We start from the raw sequence: 12,678 nt of genomic DNA, 5'->3' as shown, positions 1-12,678 counted from the left end.
ACTCTCCACACCACAGGGACCGCATATTGGCACATTTCAAACGGGTCTATTTTTAAAAGCTCCTTTTGTTGTCGTGTGCCTACCTCAGACTTCCGTTGCAACATATTGACCTTAGAAAACAGCCACGGGAGAGATCCAAACCGGTCGTAAGTTTAACGTCTGAGGTTCTGCTTTTCTGGACAGTGGCTGTCTGATGTGGGGCGAAAATGCTGAGCTTGTAGATCAAGTACATTATCTGCCTTCCTGTTTTTAGCGTCTCGTATAAAATTAAAGAGGCATAGCGTAGAGTCTGTTAAACAGGAACTGGCTTTAGTTCTCGTCTCATGTCTAGGACGGGCAGATGTGGTCTGACGTGCCAGCCTTGATAACGCTCGGAGGCCGGTCAGAGGTCATTTTCTCAATAACATCATTTTAAACGCATAGACAGAGAGGGTCTCTCAGCACGACTCGTGAAAGGGGTACATGTTTTTCCCTATTATGCATGTATTTCAACAAACAACAAGACAGGAAGATACTGTTTGGTTAAGCGCCGGGAATGGGGGAGTCAAGTGAATTAAATAACAGGCGTCTTTATTCAACGGATCAAATGTTTGGAGGCACCGCGGGGTCTTGGGCCGATGGTGTCATGCATGTGGTTGATGAGAGCAATTATTCACGCTGGATGATCAGAGGAAGAAAGAAAGGGGGGAGATGAGGACAGAATGAATAGCACCAAGCTCGGCTTGCTTACTCACTCTTCTGTTTGAAAAACAACCCCCCCCCCCACCCCCCACACCAACGCTCATAAGGAGGAGGGATGGGAGGGGGGGGAGAAAGTCCTCCCAGCAAAGACCGCCGGCAACTATTTTTAGCCTCACCACAAGCTATTTTTAAAATCACTTTTTAAATAATCCTTTTATATAAAGGCATCTATTAGAAAAAGAGGTCACATACAGTGAAATGTAAGCGATAGCGGTTGTTGTGCTGACGGCGGAGCAAAATCAAGCACAGCCGAAGCTGGATTGAAAAACGGAATTTCTACATTTAAAAAAAAATAAAATAAAAAAAAAATTAAAAAGGATGGCCAACGTGCAAATGTGGACCGAGAAGGACAAAGATGGTGAAGACAGGAAGAAGGGAAGGAAACACAGCTGCATGACACATGGAACATGACAAGAGGTTTTGCACGTATACAGTAGCCTGTTTGCTTTTCCACCAACTCATCAGCTTACTTACAGCTGCCACTGTTGTTAACACAGAGCCTATGAAAACAAGTGGAACCTCTAAAGTCGGACATCCCGGTTATTTGGAAAACATTTCAGGAAATGTGCATGGCGAAAGCTGCACACAGACACACAAAAAGAAGAAAAAATGTTCCAACCATCAAGCAAGTCGTCCGTGTATTTTGCAAGACTACAGCGGGCATCTCAAGGATTAGGACCACATGTGTTATGTCTTGGGCCCTTTTTTTTTGTGCTTTTGGGATACTACTGCTGAGGTGATGGAAAAGCGCAAAAAAATGGGAGGAAAAGCGCAGAGAGTTGCACATCTGTCTCTGCCCAAATTGCTTTGTTTGTAATCCTAAAATAAAGATAGATAGTTATTTGAAATCAGAAGGTTGTTTCCCTCTGCTTTCTGTTATTACGTCAAAATAAATGGTTTGTCAACAGAGTTGACGTTTGATTGTTTCTATATGCTTAGACAATTTAGAACGTCAACATTTTCCCAAGTAAAGCTCTCCTGATGGCCAAAGATGGACTCTGGATAACTTCATTTCCCGTTGTTGCCAATGGGAACATTTGAATTCAAATCTATTTAAAAACAAAGTATCAGAAATGAATTTAAATGTGACACTTGCTGGCTAAATATGTTATGCCCAACATGTACCCCGGTTGCCATCAGCTACACCTTGAGCGAATTCTTAATTTCTTAATCTTACCGATGTCATAATGTTAATTTACTTAGGCAGTCCAAGCAGCTTCAGACCTTAATCCTCACCTCAGCACGAAAAACAAGCCGTGTGGCACGTCTCTGCGCCACGAGTAAACGCTGAAGCGATGTGATCCCCATGACGACCCCACCCCGTATCACCCCCCCCCGCCCCCACCCCACGCACCCAAAAAAAGTCTTAAAAAGTCTACGCGAGATCACTGAGGACAACCGTGGGGACAGACGATACGATTCCATTAATTCCATTCGAGGCAGACACATGTAGAAGTCGCGGAGGATATATTAGTGCCGCTACTCAAGCTGCCGCGATTACACAGCCTTTTGAGAGCCATGAGAAGAAGTCATTCAGAGAGCTGATCAACGCCGAAACTCCTCACGGCTAATGTTCTCCACGGTGTTTAGAAACCAAATAAGCACGCAGAATAGCACACATGCCGGAAAATATTTTCGCAAGTGCGAGGCAGAACATGAGCACACTGCCACTTCTGAGAGGGAGGTCACATGTCCCACTGCTGACTTGCTAAAGAGAGTTAATGTACATTTTATGTATACGCTATAGAATTGCTTCTAACGGAATATACTTTATATACCCGTATTGTTTTGTGTTTTTTGTTATTGTAAAGTGTCCTTGAGTGTCTTGAAAGGCGCTTATAAATAAATTCATTCATTCATTCATCTTCCGAGCCGCTTGATCCTCACTAGGGTCGCGGGGGGTGCTGGAGCCTATCCCAGCTGTCTTCGGGCAGTAGGCGGGGGACACCCTGAATCGGTTGCCAGCCAATCGCAGGGCACACAGAAACGAACAACCATTTGCACTCACACTCACACCTAGGGACAATTTAGAGTGTTCAATCAGCCTGCCACGCATGTTTTTGGAATGTGGGAGGAAACCGGAGCACCCGGAGAAAACCCACGCAGGCCCGGGGAGAACATGCAAACTCCACACAGGGAGGCCGGAGCTGGAATCGAACCCGGTACCTCTGCACTGTGAAGCCGACGTGCTAACCACTGGACTACCGGGCCACCTATAAATAAAATGTATTATTATTATTATTATTATTATTTAAGTGCCTCGGCCACATCTGCTGCAATGAGAGCCTAAACAAGTGCAGTGCCTTTACAAGTGAAATGAAGCTCACAGAGGTATTAATTTAACACGCGTATTGACGTGGTTGCAGTTGGTGGTGTCGAAATAGAGCTCATCAGTCCGGTCACAAAGCTACAATCAAAGTGAATTTGAGCGTTGTTGATCACGATGGCATTTTTGACATCATTCCGCTGCGCACGGGTACCTAATGAGCTGTCCGCCGAGCGTTTTAAGTGGCTCCTATGTCGTTTTTTTTTTTTTTTTTTTTACAAGGCGACGTGTTTGTTCTTTTAATTGCCTTGTAGACATACTTTCCTGCTACTTTACCGCCCGCTGCAGTCGACCGTCACCGCACGGGCCCCGAGTACACACCTGTGCCTCGCGCACATCTTGGCACATCGGTGAAACATACGCCGGGTGAAACATGGCCGGGGAGCTTTGCTGAATCTCATTAGCCGAGCGGGTAGTCATTAACAGAATGACCTTTGGAAATAATTACCAGCCTTCCTCCCGCCATTCCTCTTTCCCCTCCCCTCCTCCTTTGCTCACACTCATCCATTCCTCTGTCCCACACCTCCCCCCTTCCCCCCTTTTTGCATGGAATACGTCCTCCTAGGTGAGCGCCGAGCTGGAGAAGAAAACGAGGCAGGGAGGGTGAGGTAAGGAAGCCAAGCATGCGCTCGCTCCCGGTGCTGCGGAAGATTACGAGGAGAGCTGAATTTTCAGATTAGATTAAGCCGCTGGAATGGGATTGGCTGGCAGCCTGTCTTCTGACAGGTATGGTCAAAAGGCGGAGAGGTCAGCTTAGCGCCAAGTGCCATGTGCCACGGCATGTGAAGCTATCACCGACGGCATGGAAACCGGCGGCTGTTGCAGAGGTCATCAAATGCGTTCTGGAGGTTGGTGAAGCCAATCGCCACGATCCTTCAGGGAGCGCACACGACATTTAGTATTTTCACAAACATTCCAACACCGAGAGCTGAAACCACCTCATTGTCCATCAGGGCTTTGGCGCACAAAACGTGTTGCTGCATTTTAAAGTGGCCAGCAATCACGTGGAGAGTTTGCAGGTACTGCAATCATCGAGAGCAGAACCAAAGGACTTTTTTTTTTGATTTGCGCTTGCAATTAATGAGTCCCGGCGGCCCGGTATCCAGTGGTTAGCACATCGGCTTCACAGTGCAGAGGTACCGGGTTCGATTCCAGCTCCGGCCTCCCTGTGTGGAGTTTGCATGTTCTCCCCGGGCCTGCGTGGGTTTTCTCCAGGTGCTCCGGTTTCCTCCCACATTCCAAAAACATGCATGGCAGGCTGATTGAACACTCTAAAAATTGTCCCTAGGTGTGAGTGTGAGCGTGGATGGTTGTTCGTCTCTGTGTGCCCTATGATTGGCTGGCAACCGATTCAGGGTGTCCCCCGCCTACTGCCCAGAGACAGCTGGGATAGGCTCCAGCACCCCCCGCGACCCTAGTGAGGCTCAAGCGGCTCGGAAGATGAATGAATGCATGAATTAATGAGTCCCATACTGACAAATAACGTCACCTATGTGACTTGAGAGAGAAGGAAAAGCAGAAGTGAATGTTTTGTCTTGATTTTCCATTTTCTTCTCTGTCACTCACATGGCCATGAAACTGACCGGGCAGAGCGCAAGGTTGGTTCACAGTTTGTGTTTTAATTCAAAGTAGGCTCAACCTACGAACGAGGTTGCGAGAGGCTCGGGATTCGTTTGGCTCATTTGAAGTGTTACGCACGAGTCGGATTGTGCAATTCGTAACTCGGCAAAAGTAAGATGAAATCTCAAGTTAAAAAATCCTACGCGTGATGTTACGTGAGATGTCCGCATATTCGGCAAGACCTTCTGATTCTTCGGTTGAGTGAGCATCAAAGGCTTACCGCTTGTTGTTTGAATTTTCTTTGACAGTCGGCGACGCTGATAAGAAAACAAAGGGCTTTTTGGAATACATTTTCTTTGCCCCTCTCATTTGTAACCAAATCTTAACCGATTGTGTTAGATCACCGAGGTTTGACGGAAAGTACGTTCAATGAGATTTTAGTGTGGAAATGTATCGAAGGCCGCTTTGTCCGCTTTCTTTTATGCATCGCAATCATGTATTTGACCCACACCTACTGGAAAATCATCTCATGACTCGAGATGTAGCATGTTCGCTGTATATTTATAAAAAAAAAAAAAAACAAGAAAAAGCCCTGAAGGCTCTTGTAAACATACAGTAGCTGAAGAGGCCGTGCAGCACTCTCAGTGGCACTCTCTCAACAACGCTAATTAGCAACCAAAGACATGCTAATTACATAGAGTTTTATTGCTAATGTAGCGGGCCTCGTTGCCGGCCGCCCACGCTGAGTTCTGCTCCCCTACCTCTGCCTCGCCTCCCTCCCACTACACCTTCAGGCACAGCAGCATCAGAAGAAGAAGGAAGCCTTGCTGTATACTTCTGAAGGCAAACGCGCTTTACAAATTCGGACAAGACGTTTCAAGCCAGATTTGAGCGTGACACTTCCGCCGCGCGCAAACCTCGATTTTAGAGGACGTTGCTAGAATTTACCTTTCATTTATTTATTGTTGAGCCTTTTTTTGTTGTTGTCAACAACACAAAATACGCTTTGCCTTCCCCCTGACCCAGCAACCCGCCCACGTTCATGAACTTTGACAAAGCTTAGCAGGCAGCATCCAAGGCTCCACTGTAGGGTCCCGACCCATGTTCGCCTCCCTCCCCCGCCCCTCCGACTCGTTGCACCCTGCTTGCATCCGCGCTAAACGTGCCCGTGTCAGCCCTGTGGCCAATCCCGTTAGCACGCGGAGGCCTCATCGCATTGATTTGGAGCGAGGACCTCAGGGGGTCCCTGTGCTGGTAGCGCTTTGTAGCTTTATCCCTGCACCACAGCCCCCACTTGGCTCTTCAACATCATTCCTGACACGGCTGTTTATACGTTAACCATCCTCGGCTCAATAAAGGAGACATGGTTACAGAGAGTATCCAAGCGGTGATGTAGCGTCACGGGCACTTGTTGAAACGTCTGGTTCAGTAGGGTCGGATGGACAATACGGTGACTAAAGGCCCATAATCAATACAGAATCGCCCACGGACAAATTGGCCTAATGTACGGAACGCGTGACCGATTTAGATGCAATTTTATAAGGTTTATAAGGAGCAAAGAATTACAATTCATATACAGTACATTTGTGATCATCGGAATGTAAGACAGGCACGGATGAAGAATTACACCGCATATACTATTCTACTTATATCACAAAAGCTTCATAAGGGAAGAATGAAACACCGTGTGAACGGCGAGCTTTAAATATGTAACAAGTGGGTGCCTCTAAATAAAACACCCAGTCCGTTCTCGTTGATTTAATCATCAAGGTCAGCCCATTTGCTAACTGTCATACCGGCTAGCGTACAAGCTACCGTAACACATTAGACGGCAACAAATGGGAAGCCGAGCAAATGGTAACACGAGCAAGCTCCTGTGAAGTTTGCATCCCAGCCACTGTATCGATGTCTTTCAAACGGTATCGTCGGAATAACGCAACGCCGATTCCCTTCCAGACGGCATTTGATGCAAATGTGCAAACCGAAACGGTTCGCTAGTGAGGGGCGGTTTGCCATCTGGAGAAGCGGGGAATACTCCCAGAGGACCTGTCCACCCGTGTTTGGGCATCGAGCCCAGTAACAACCATATGAAGAGATAAAAACATGTCCCACGCTGTGGGCTCCTGTATTAGGCTGCCCAGCCTGATCCATAGGTGCGTGTGGGCCTGGACTATTCCTTCATTACATTTCATTGGGCTTCAGTACATCTTGTCTTCTTAAATTCTGAGCCAACAATTTCAGACCGGTATACCTAATTTGTCATCGGGTGGGACAAATAAATGAAAATGATGGCTTAATTAGGTGGCTGTTAATTAAATACTAAATGTGGGTAACACATTGCATAAAAAATAATTGGGAAGAAGACAAGTGCTCCTTTGATTTCAGTACATGAATTACTCATCTAAAATGTGTTGAGGCAATGCAGCGATTATTTTTGCTTCAGGTAAAATTCATGCGACTTGAGTAAAAAAAAAAAAAAGAAAAAAAATGGAAAACATATTATTCGAGTGCAGTTTGATCAGCGCGCATGGCACGAGAGGTTACATGCGCGTGTGCAAAAGAAAATGGGATCAACTCTTCCCACCAGGTCGGTCAGAACTCCGGTGCGATTGTTGCATAACAGGTTCATGTCGAGAGCTTAAGGATTTTGTAAAGCACCGGCGTCATTCGTTCTTTTATCTGGCTGCTCACAAGCTGCCCTGACAACAATGTTTACAGTTGTCGGCAGCCAAGCTAGCGACACGTGTCCGCTGTTTCAGATCCGTCTCCAACTCTGAGAGCCAGATCAATGGTGACAGCATGGTCACGTAAAGGCACAGTTTCCGCCAGGCGGTAGAGCTAAAGTGCAATTTTTAAAATCAAAAGTTGCCCTTTTTTGGACTCAATCTCGATGAGTGGGTGCCGAGACAAGGTACATTTGCATATAGAGAATATCCACGGATAATTGACGGCCAATGAAATGCATTGAAACTTAAATTAATCAATGGAAAAGGCTCATATATTCAATCCCATTTTGGATTGCATACAGCAACAAAAATATAAAACGTAATCTCTCAATTTATTGATAGTTAAAGCAGACTACGTTCGGACTAATGGTTCAAAGAAAGTCATCGATTTAACAGTACAATGTGATAAAAGACGATGGGTTAGTTAAAAGTTAAAAGCAATAACTGATTGAAATAAAAAAAAGGATGAATTGATATTTTAGCATTTTCTGGCGCCCCCTGGAGGCCAAGCATGGCACTCCTAGCATTTGCCTACATTGCTTTGTGAGTGGGCACCCATTGCAACTTGGAAAGTATTATAATCTTGGACTCTAAACACACGGTGCTGAACTAAACTGCTGCACCATTTGCTAATACAGGCACTTTGCCATTTCTGTAACTACAGCTTTGTTTCTTTTGAAATGTGGTCCAAGCAGAACTTAACATACATTTTTTTCCTTTCAGTGTTGAGTGTGAAGACAAAAAGAGAAGTAATGAGTCACAACCATCTGGTGTGTTTGCGTGTTTCCGTGCATGATTCAGTGCATTCGGGCGAACGGCGCACGTGCATTTGTGTCGATTTGCCACTCACCTCCACAATGTCCGAGTTGGTCCTACTCTCGTGGGGCTCGTTGTACTCGGTATATTTGAGCAGGACCTTGTCCATGTCTGTGCTGGCGTACTGGAACAGCTTGTTGGTGCTGTTGAAGATGATCAGGGCGATCTCGCAGTCGCACAGCACACTCAGCTCGTAGGCTTTCTTCATGAGGCCAAACTTTCGCTTTGTAAATGTCACCTGGGAAAGAAGATGAGAACGATTAGCCTTGGGAGGGTTACAACAGTTTCTGCTCAAAAATGCGGAAGGACAAAGAACAACCCATATGATGAAATCAAAATGTTGGGCTTTGTGGTCATCATTTAATTATAATACCCCCCCCCCCAAAAAAAAAAACACACAAAAAAAAACCCTGACCAGGACATCCATGCTGCAAAAAAAGGAACCTAAAAATTTTGTGATCATTTTATCATTCACCTTGAAAGTGCATTCAAGGAAAACAGAAATCTGTTGAAGTTTGGACAGCCCCCGAGTGATACAGTGCAACCACCATACCAGGAAAAAAAGCTGCATTTTAAGGAACTGAAAATACTTGGTCTCGGAAAAATAACGGCCAAGCAGATCTGTTAATGTTTGTACATCAAAGTAGACAATGGGACTTATGACAGCTTGAAACGTCCCTTTTCAAAATGCTTGCTCCTTCTGTGCTATTAAAAGAAATACAGATACCGACGACTACCCTTGGTCGAAAATAAAAAGTTAGTGTTGCCCAAGTAACTACCTTCCAATAAAAATAGAATCTCAGATCCTTCAAAATAAGAAAGCACAAAAAGTATTTTGTGACGGGGGGGTTTTCGTGGTTTGTTTGTGGTGATTTTGCACAAGGCAGACCTATCCAAAATGGTTAATTTTTTTTTTAGATTTTCTTTTAATAGAAAATGATATGTTCCTCCTTCTCTTGGTTCAAACCTAAAATAGTAAAAACAAGCTGCACCTGAAAGCTTTTTAAAAAGTATTTTACTGAGAAACATTGCATCATAGCTGCGCTCAGCCTGCATTATCCTCTGCATATTTGTCTTCTCTCTTCTGACACGTCGACAAGTGCCAACAAACACAGAAATTGACATCTCCTGACTTACAGGGAATCATGCTTTGAATACAATCATGAAGACGTGAAGTCTTTCGAAAGAAAAAGATCACGCTGCCCTTCACACTCTGAAAGCCGAAAGAGGAGCTGGGAATGACTGGATATTGACGGATAGTTTTGTATTACATGCAAGCAAATCTCCCAGGATGCAGCAAGGAAACCAAATCCATCCATCTCACCTCCACCCTTTCTTTCTTGCTCGCTCTACGTTGAGTTGGTAGCCTTTCGTGAATTACTCCATCCATACACCAACCTCCTTACAAGTTTTTTTTTTTTTTTCGCATTTGGAGCTACCTCTGTAAATCCAGTCGCTGCACCTCTGATTCAGCGATAACAGAAGGGGAAAAAAGGCTCCTGCGGGCTCCCAAATATCATGCTGACATTTACACAATCAGACTTAAATGTGAAACAAATAAAAACAGTGACAGTAAGATTAATTGTAACGTCCCCCAAAGCCTCGAGGGTCATACCAAACAGCCGTGGACGACAACACGAATGAGAAGGCATATAAAGACATGAGGTCAAAGCTGGGAATGTCAGAACAGGACTTGCAGTGTTGTCTTCCAAGGGACACGCGCCAGAGACAGTTAGCGGCCAACTGAGCTCTGTTATCACTCAGACACTCACTCTACCGAAGCCATTAGCGTTTTTGAAGGTGGCACCTGGCTTGCGGTCGGCTGACTGCGAGGAGCACATGTCCGGCGATAATAGAGGCACATTCCACTCTGATTCGTGTTCCAATCACGTTCGATCTTTCTCAACTGAATTGAAAGGAAATTCCCTTACCGGTATTGTAATCGGTTCAGGCCTTTCCAAACAGATCACTGCGAACATTTTTAGCAGGTTTTTCAACAAGAAAATAACACGCTATAATATCGTACTTTTGAAAACAAAATAATCATAGGATAATGGAATGTACCAATAAAATCAGTGCACGATGATTAATTCAATGACTGTGAGGCTCCGTCTGCTGTGGTTAGCCACCTCGATGCAGTGTAATACAGACATTCGGATACACACGGAGGCGGTAACAACTACGCTCAGTGAGCTGCAGTACTATAAGTCGCGTTTCACAAAGGATAACGAAAATATGTCCAAGTATGGCTCAATTGACTGTCTACGGTAGTCGCACATGTTAGCATTTGTGTTCAAATAACCATTACTTAAAGCGTTTCAACATTGTGACACGGATGCTAACCGTTAGCCACTCTATAGTGCTTTGTATCATTTGTTAGCATTAAACTAAGCAGACTTTCTTAAGGCATTGTGGTTGTTTTAAATACACAATCTGTAATCATCTTCTTGTGTTTTTTTTAAATTACATTTTACTTTTTTTTGACAGACAGTCAACTTCGACTGGGAGTGGCATTAAACAGCTCGACGCCTGCTTTTTGAAGAACCGCTCACTGTGTGCCAAACTGCTGCTTGTTGTGATGACCGCTGAATTTCTGTTCCAACGTGACTGCCACAGTGCACAAAGCAAGGAATATATAAGCACCGATGTGCGAGTTTGGCGTCGAAAAGCATGACATCAACTCCAAGCACAATTTGGGTGATTTAGAGCAGAGGTTATGAGCTCGGGCAGTTCACACTCTATCAAGCAAATGCTCGACTCGATGAATTATTATGATCATGATTATTATTTTTTTTACCTCTATTATATGTAATCGCTCACGATATTTGCATGAGGGGTTTTCAGATCTTTCCAAAATGACTTTTCTCACCATCCAGGAGGCCAACGAGTGCGATTACGTAAAGCCCAAAATGACCGAACAATAACACCTAGCTGATTTTCACACCACACCCACACATCCCAATGTGACACAGACAGTACAACATGCTGTATCGCATACATCCACGCAAACGCGCCTATTTGTACACGCTTGGTCGAACAACCAGCCTTGCACACGAACCTCATGTGGGATGTACTAATTGGCGCTGGATCTTAAGTTTTTGTCTCAGTACGGCTTGGGCTGAGTTTGCTATGACTCCATTGCTTGTAAATGTGATCCTTTAGGCCACAAACATTCACAAATTTGCTCCTCCTGCTCTCGCTGCAGCTGTAAACTAGTCACTTGTCAGTCGTCTCAGTGGGCTGAAGTGTACTATTGACTAGTCCTGGACGACTAACAAATGCAGCGCTTAAATGATCGCAAAAACATTTCAGTCTGTGAAAATCCGCTCATGAAATTTGAGGATTTTTGGAGCGTGTACAGAGGAGTTATTAATTTCCTCTTTTATGGGCAAAAATTTTGAAACATGACATTTGTCGGATTAAATATGTAGTACAAGGATGCAAAAGTAGGGATATTTTTTGTAATTGTGTATGTTTTGCGTGGCCCGATGTGTGCAGTTTGTTGAGTTTTGGTGCATGTTTAGGCCCTCAAAATGCGATTCATTTCAGGAAATAATAATCATAGCAAAAGTAAAAAATAATTTCAAGGGCCCTAATAACAAACGTATTGTTGGACTGTTTGAATCTTTCTGGCGGTGTCAATCAAAAGTTGACTCTTTGATACAAGTCTTGTATTGGATCTTATTTGATTTTGCAGGTGAACCCAATGGCGAGTGTGTAAATATCACCGGAAAATGAAATTCTTAGATGCTCGCTTTATTAAATTTCCTGTTAAGTCCTTTCATCTTCTTTCTGTCATCTTTATTCATGTACGTATGTTTGCCTGTGAAACCGCAATTATATGCGTGTCCCAGTCAAATGAGCAGAGATTTGCTCTGCATAAAATGACATGTCACATTTCCGCTGGCAAACGAGGAGCGAGGCGGCCCGGGATAAACAGAGAAGAAGGAGGAGAGGCGCTGGCAGATTCCACGCCACACGGGTGAGAGGGGAGAAGAGAGCAAAAGGGAGCGACGGGTTGAGAGGCGTGGGTGGAGGTGGGGGTGGGAGTGGTGGGGGGAGGACGGCGGATGCACAGGAAGCACATTTGTATGCATTTCCTCTCATAACAGGAAGAGGCCAGTGGCTTCCCCTTCACAATGGCTTCGCTTCTGCTTCCCACCTCCTGCCGTCTTCCCTGGGGGGGCGGCACAGGAGCAGTGGAGAGACAGGCACCTAAAACTACTTGTTAGCAAACCAAACATGGCGCACGCACACACACATCCGTGTCAGTCAGTTTTAGTTTCGAGCCGAGACAAACACTTCTTCCATTGTCAGGGGTCGGGCAGGAAGACACGGGCTTACGCAAAAGGCATACAAGGAGCGCAGGACCTGCTTCTGAACTTTGCCTCACAGCCAAGGGAACAGTTAAGAGGGCCAATGTGACAAAAGGGGCTTTGTCCCTCCTATAATATATGCTGTGCTCTTCTCGCTCTTCAAAATGCCACTTATCGTCATTTTCAATGCAAG

At 45.0% G+C, this 12,678-nt stretch overlaps 1 protein-coding gene and 1 long non-coding RNA gene across 26 annotated transcripts in view; both read right to left on the bottom strand.

Annotated features, from left to right (window-relative positions):
- Positions 1-12,678, bottom strand: part of LOC127601831 (uncharacterized) — a 249,400-nt gene that overhangs the window by 62,902 nt on the left and 173,820 nt on the right. The window lies entirely within an intron of this gene.
- The window catches only part of mef2cb (myocyte enhancer factor 2cb), a 77,894-nt gene that overhangs the window by 24,935 nt on the left and 40,281 nt on the right, over positions 1-12,678 (bottom strand). For all 25 annotated transcript variants that reach the window (XM_052067421.1, XM_052067425.1, XM_052067430.1 and 22 more), the window contains one exon: positions 8,204-8,407. In XM_052067421.1, coding sequence (XP_051923381.1) covers positions 8,204-8,407 — 204 coding nt within the window. The remainder of the gene's footprint in view (positions 1-8,203; positions 8,408-12,678) is intronic.

This window comes from Hippocampus zosterae, chromosome 6 (genome assembly GCF_025434085.1).
Source record: "Hippocampus zosterae strain Florida chromosome 6, ASM2543408v3, whole genome shotgun sequence".
In the NCBI taxonomy this organism is placed as follows: domain Eukaryota; kingdom Metazoa; phylum Chordata; class Actinopteri; order Syngnathiformes; family Syngnathidae; genus Hippocampus; species Hippocampus zosterae.
This window is presented reverse-complemented; position numbering and strand designations above follow the sequence as displayed.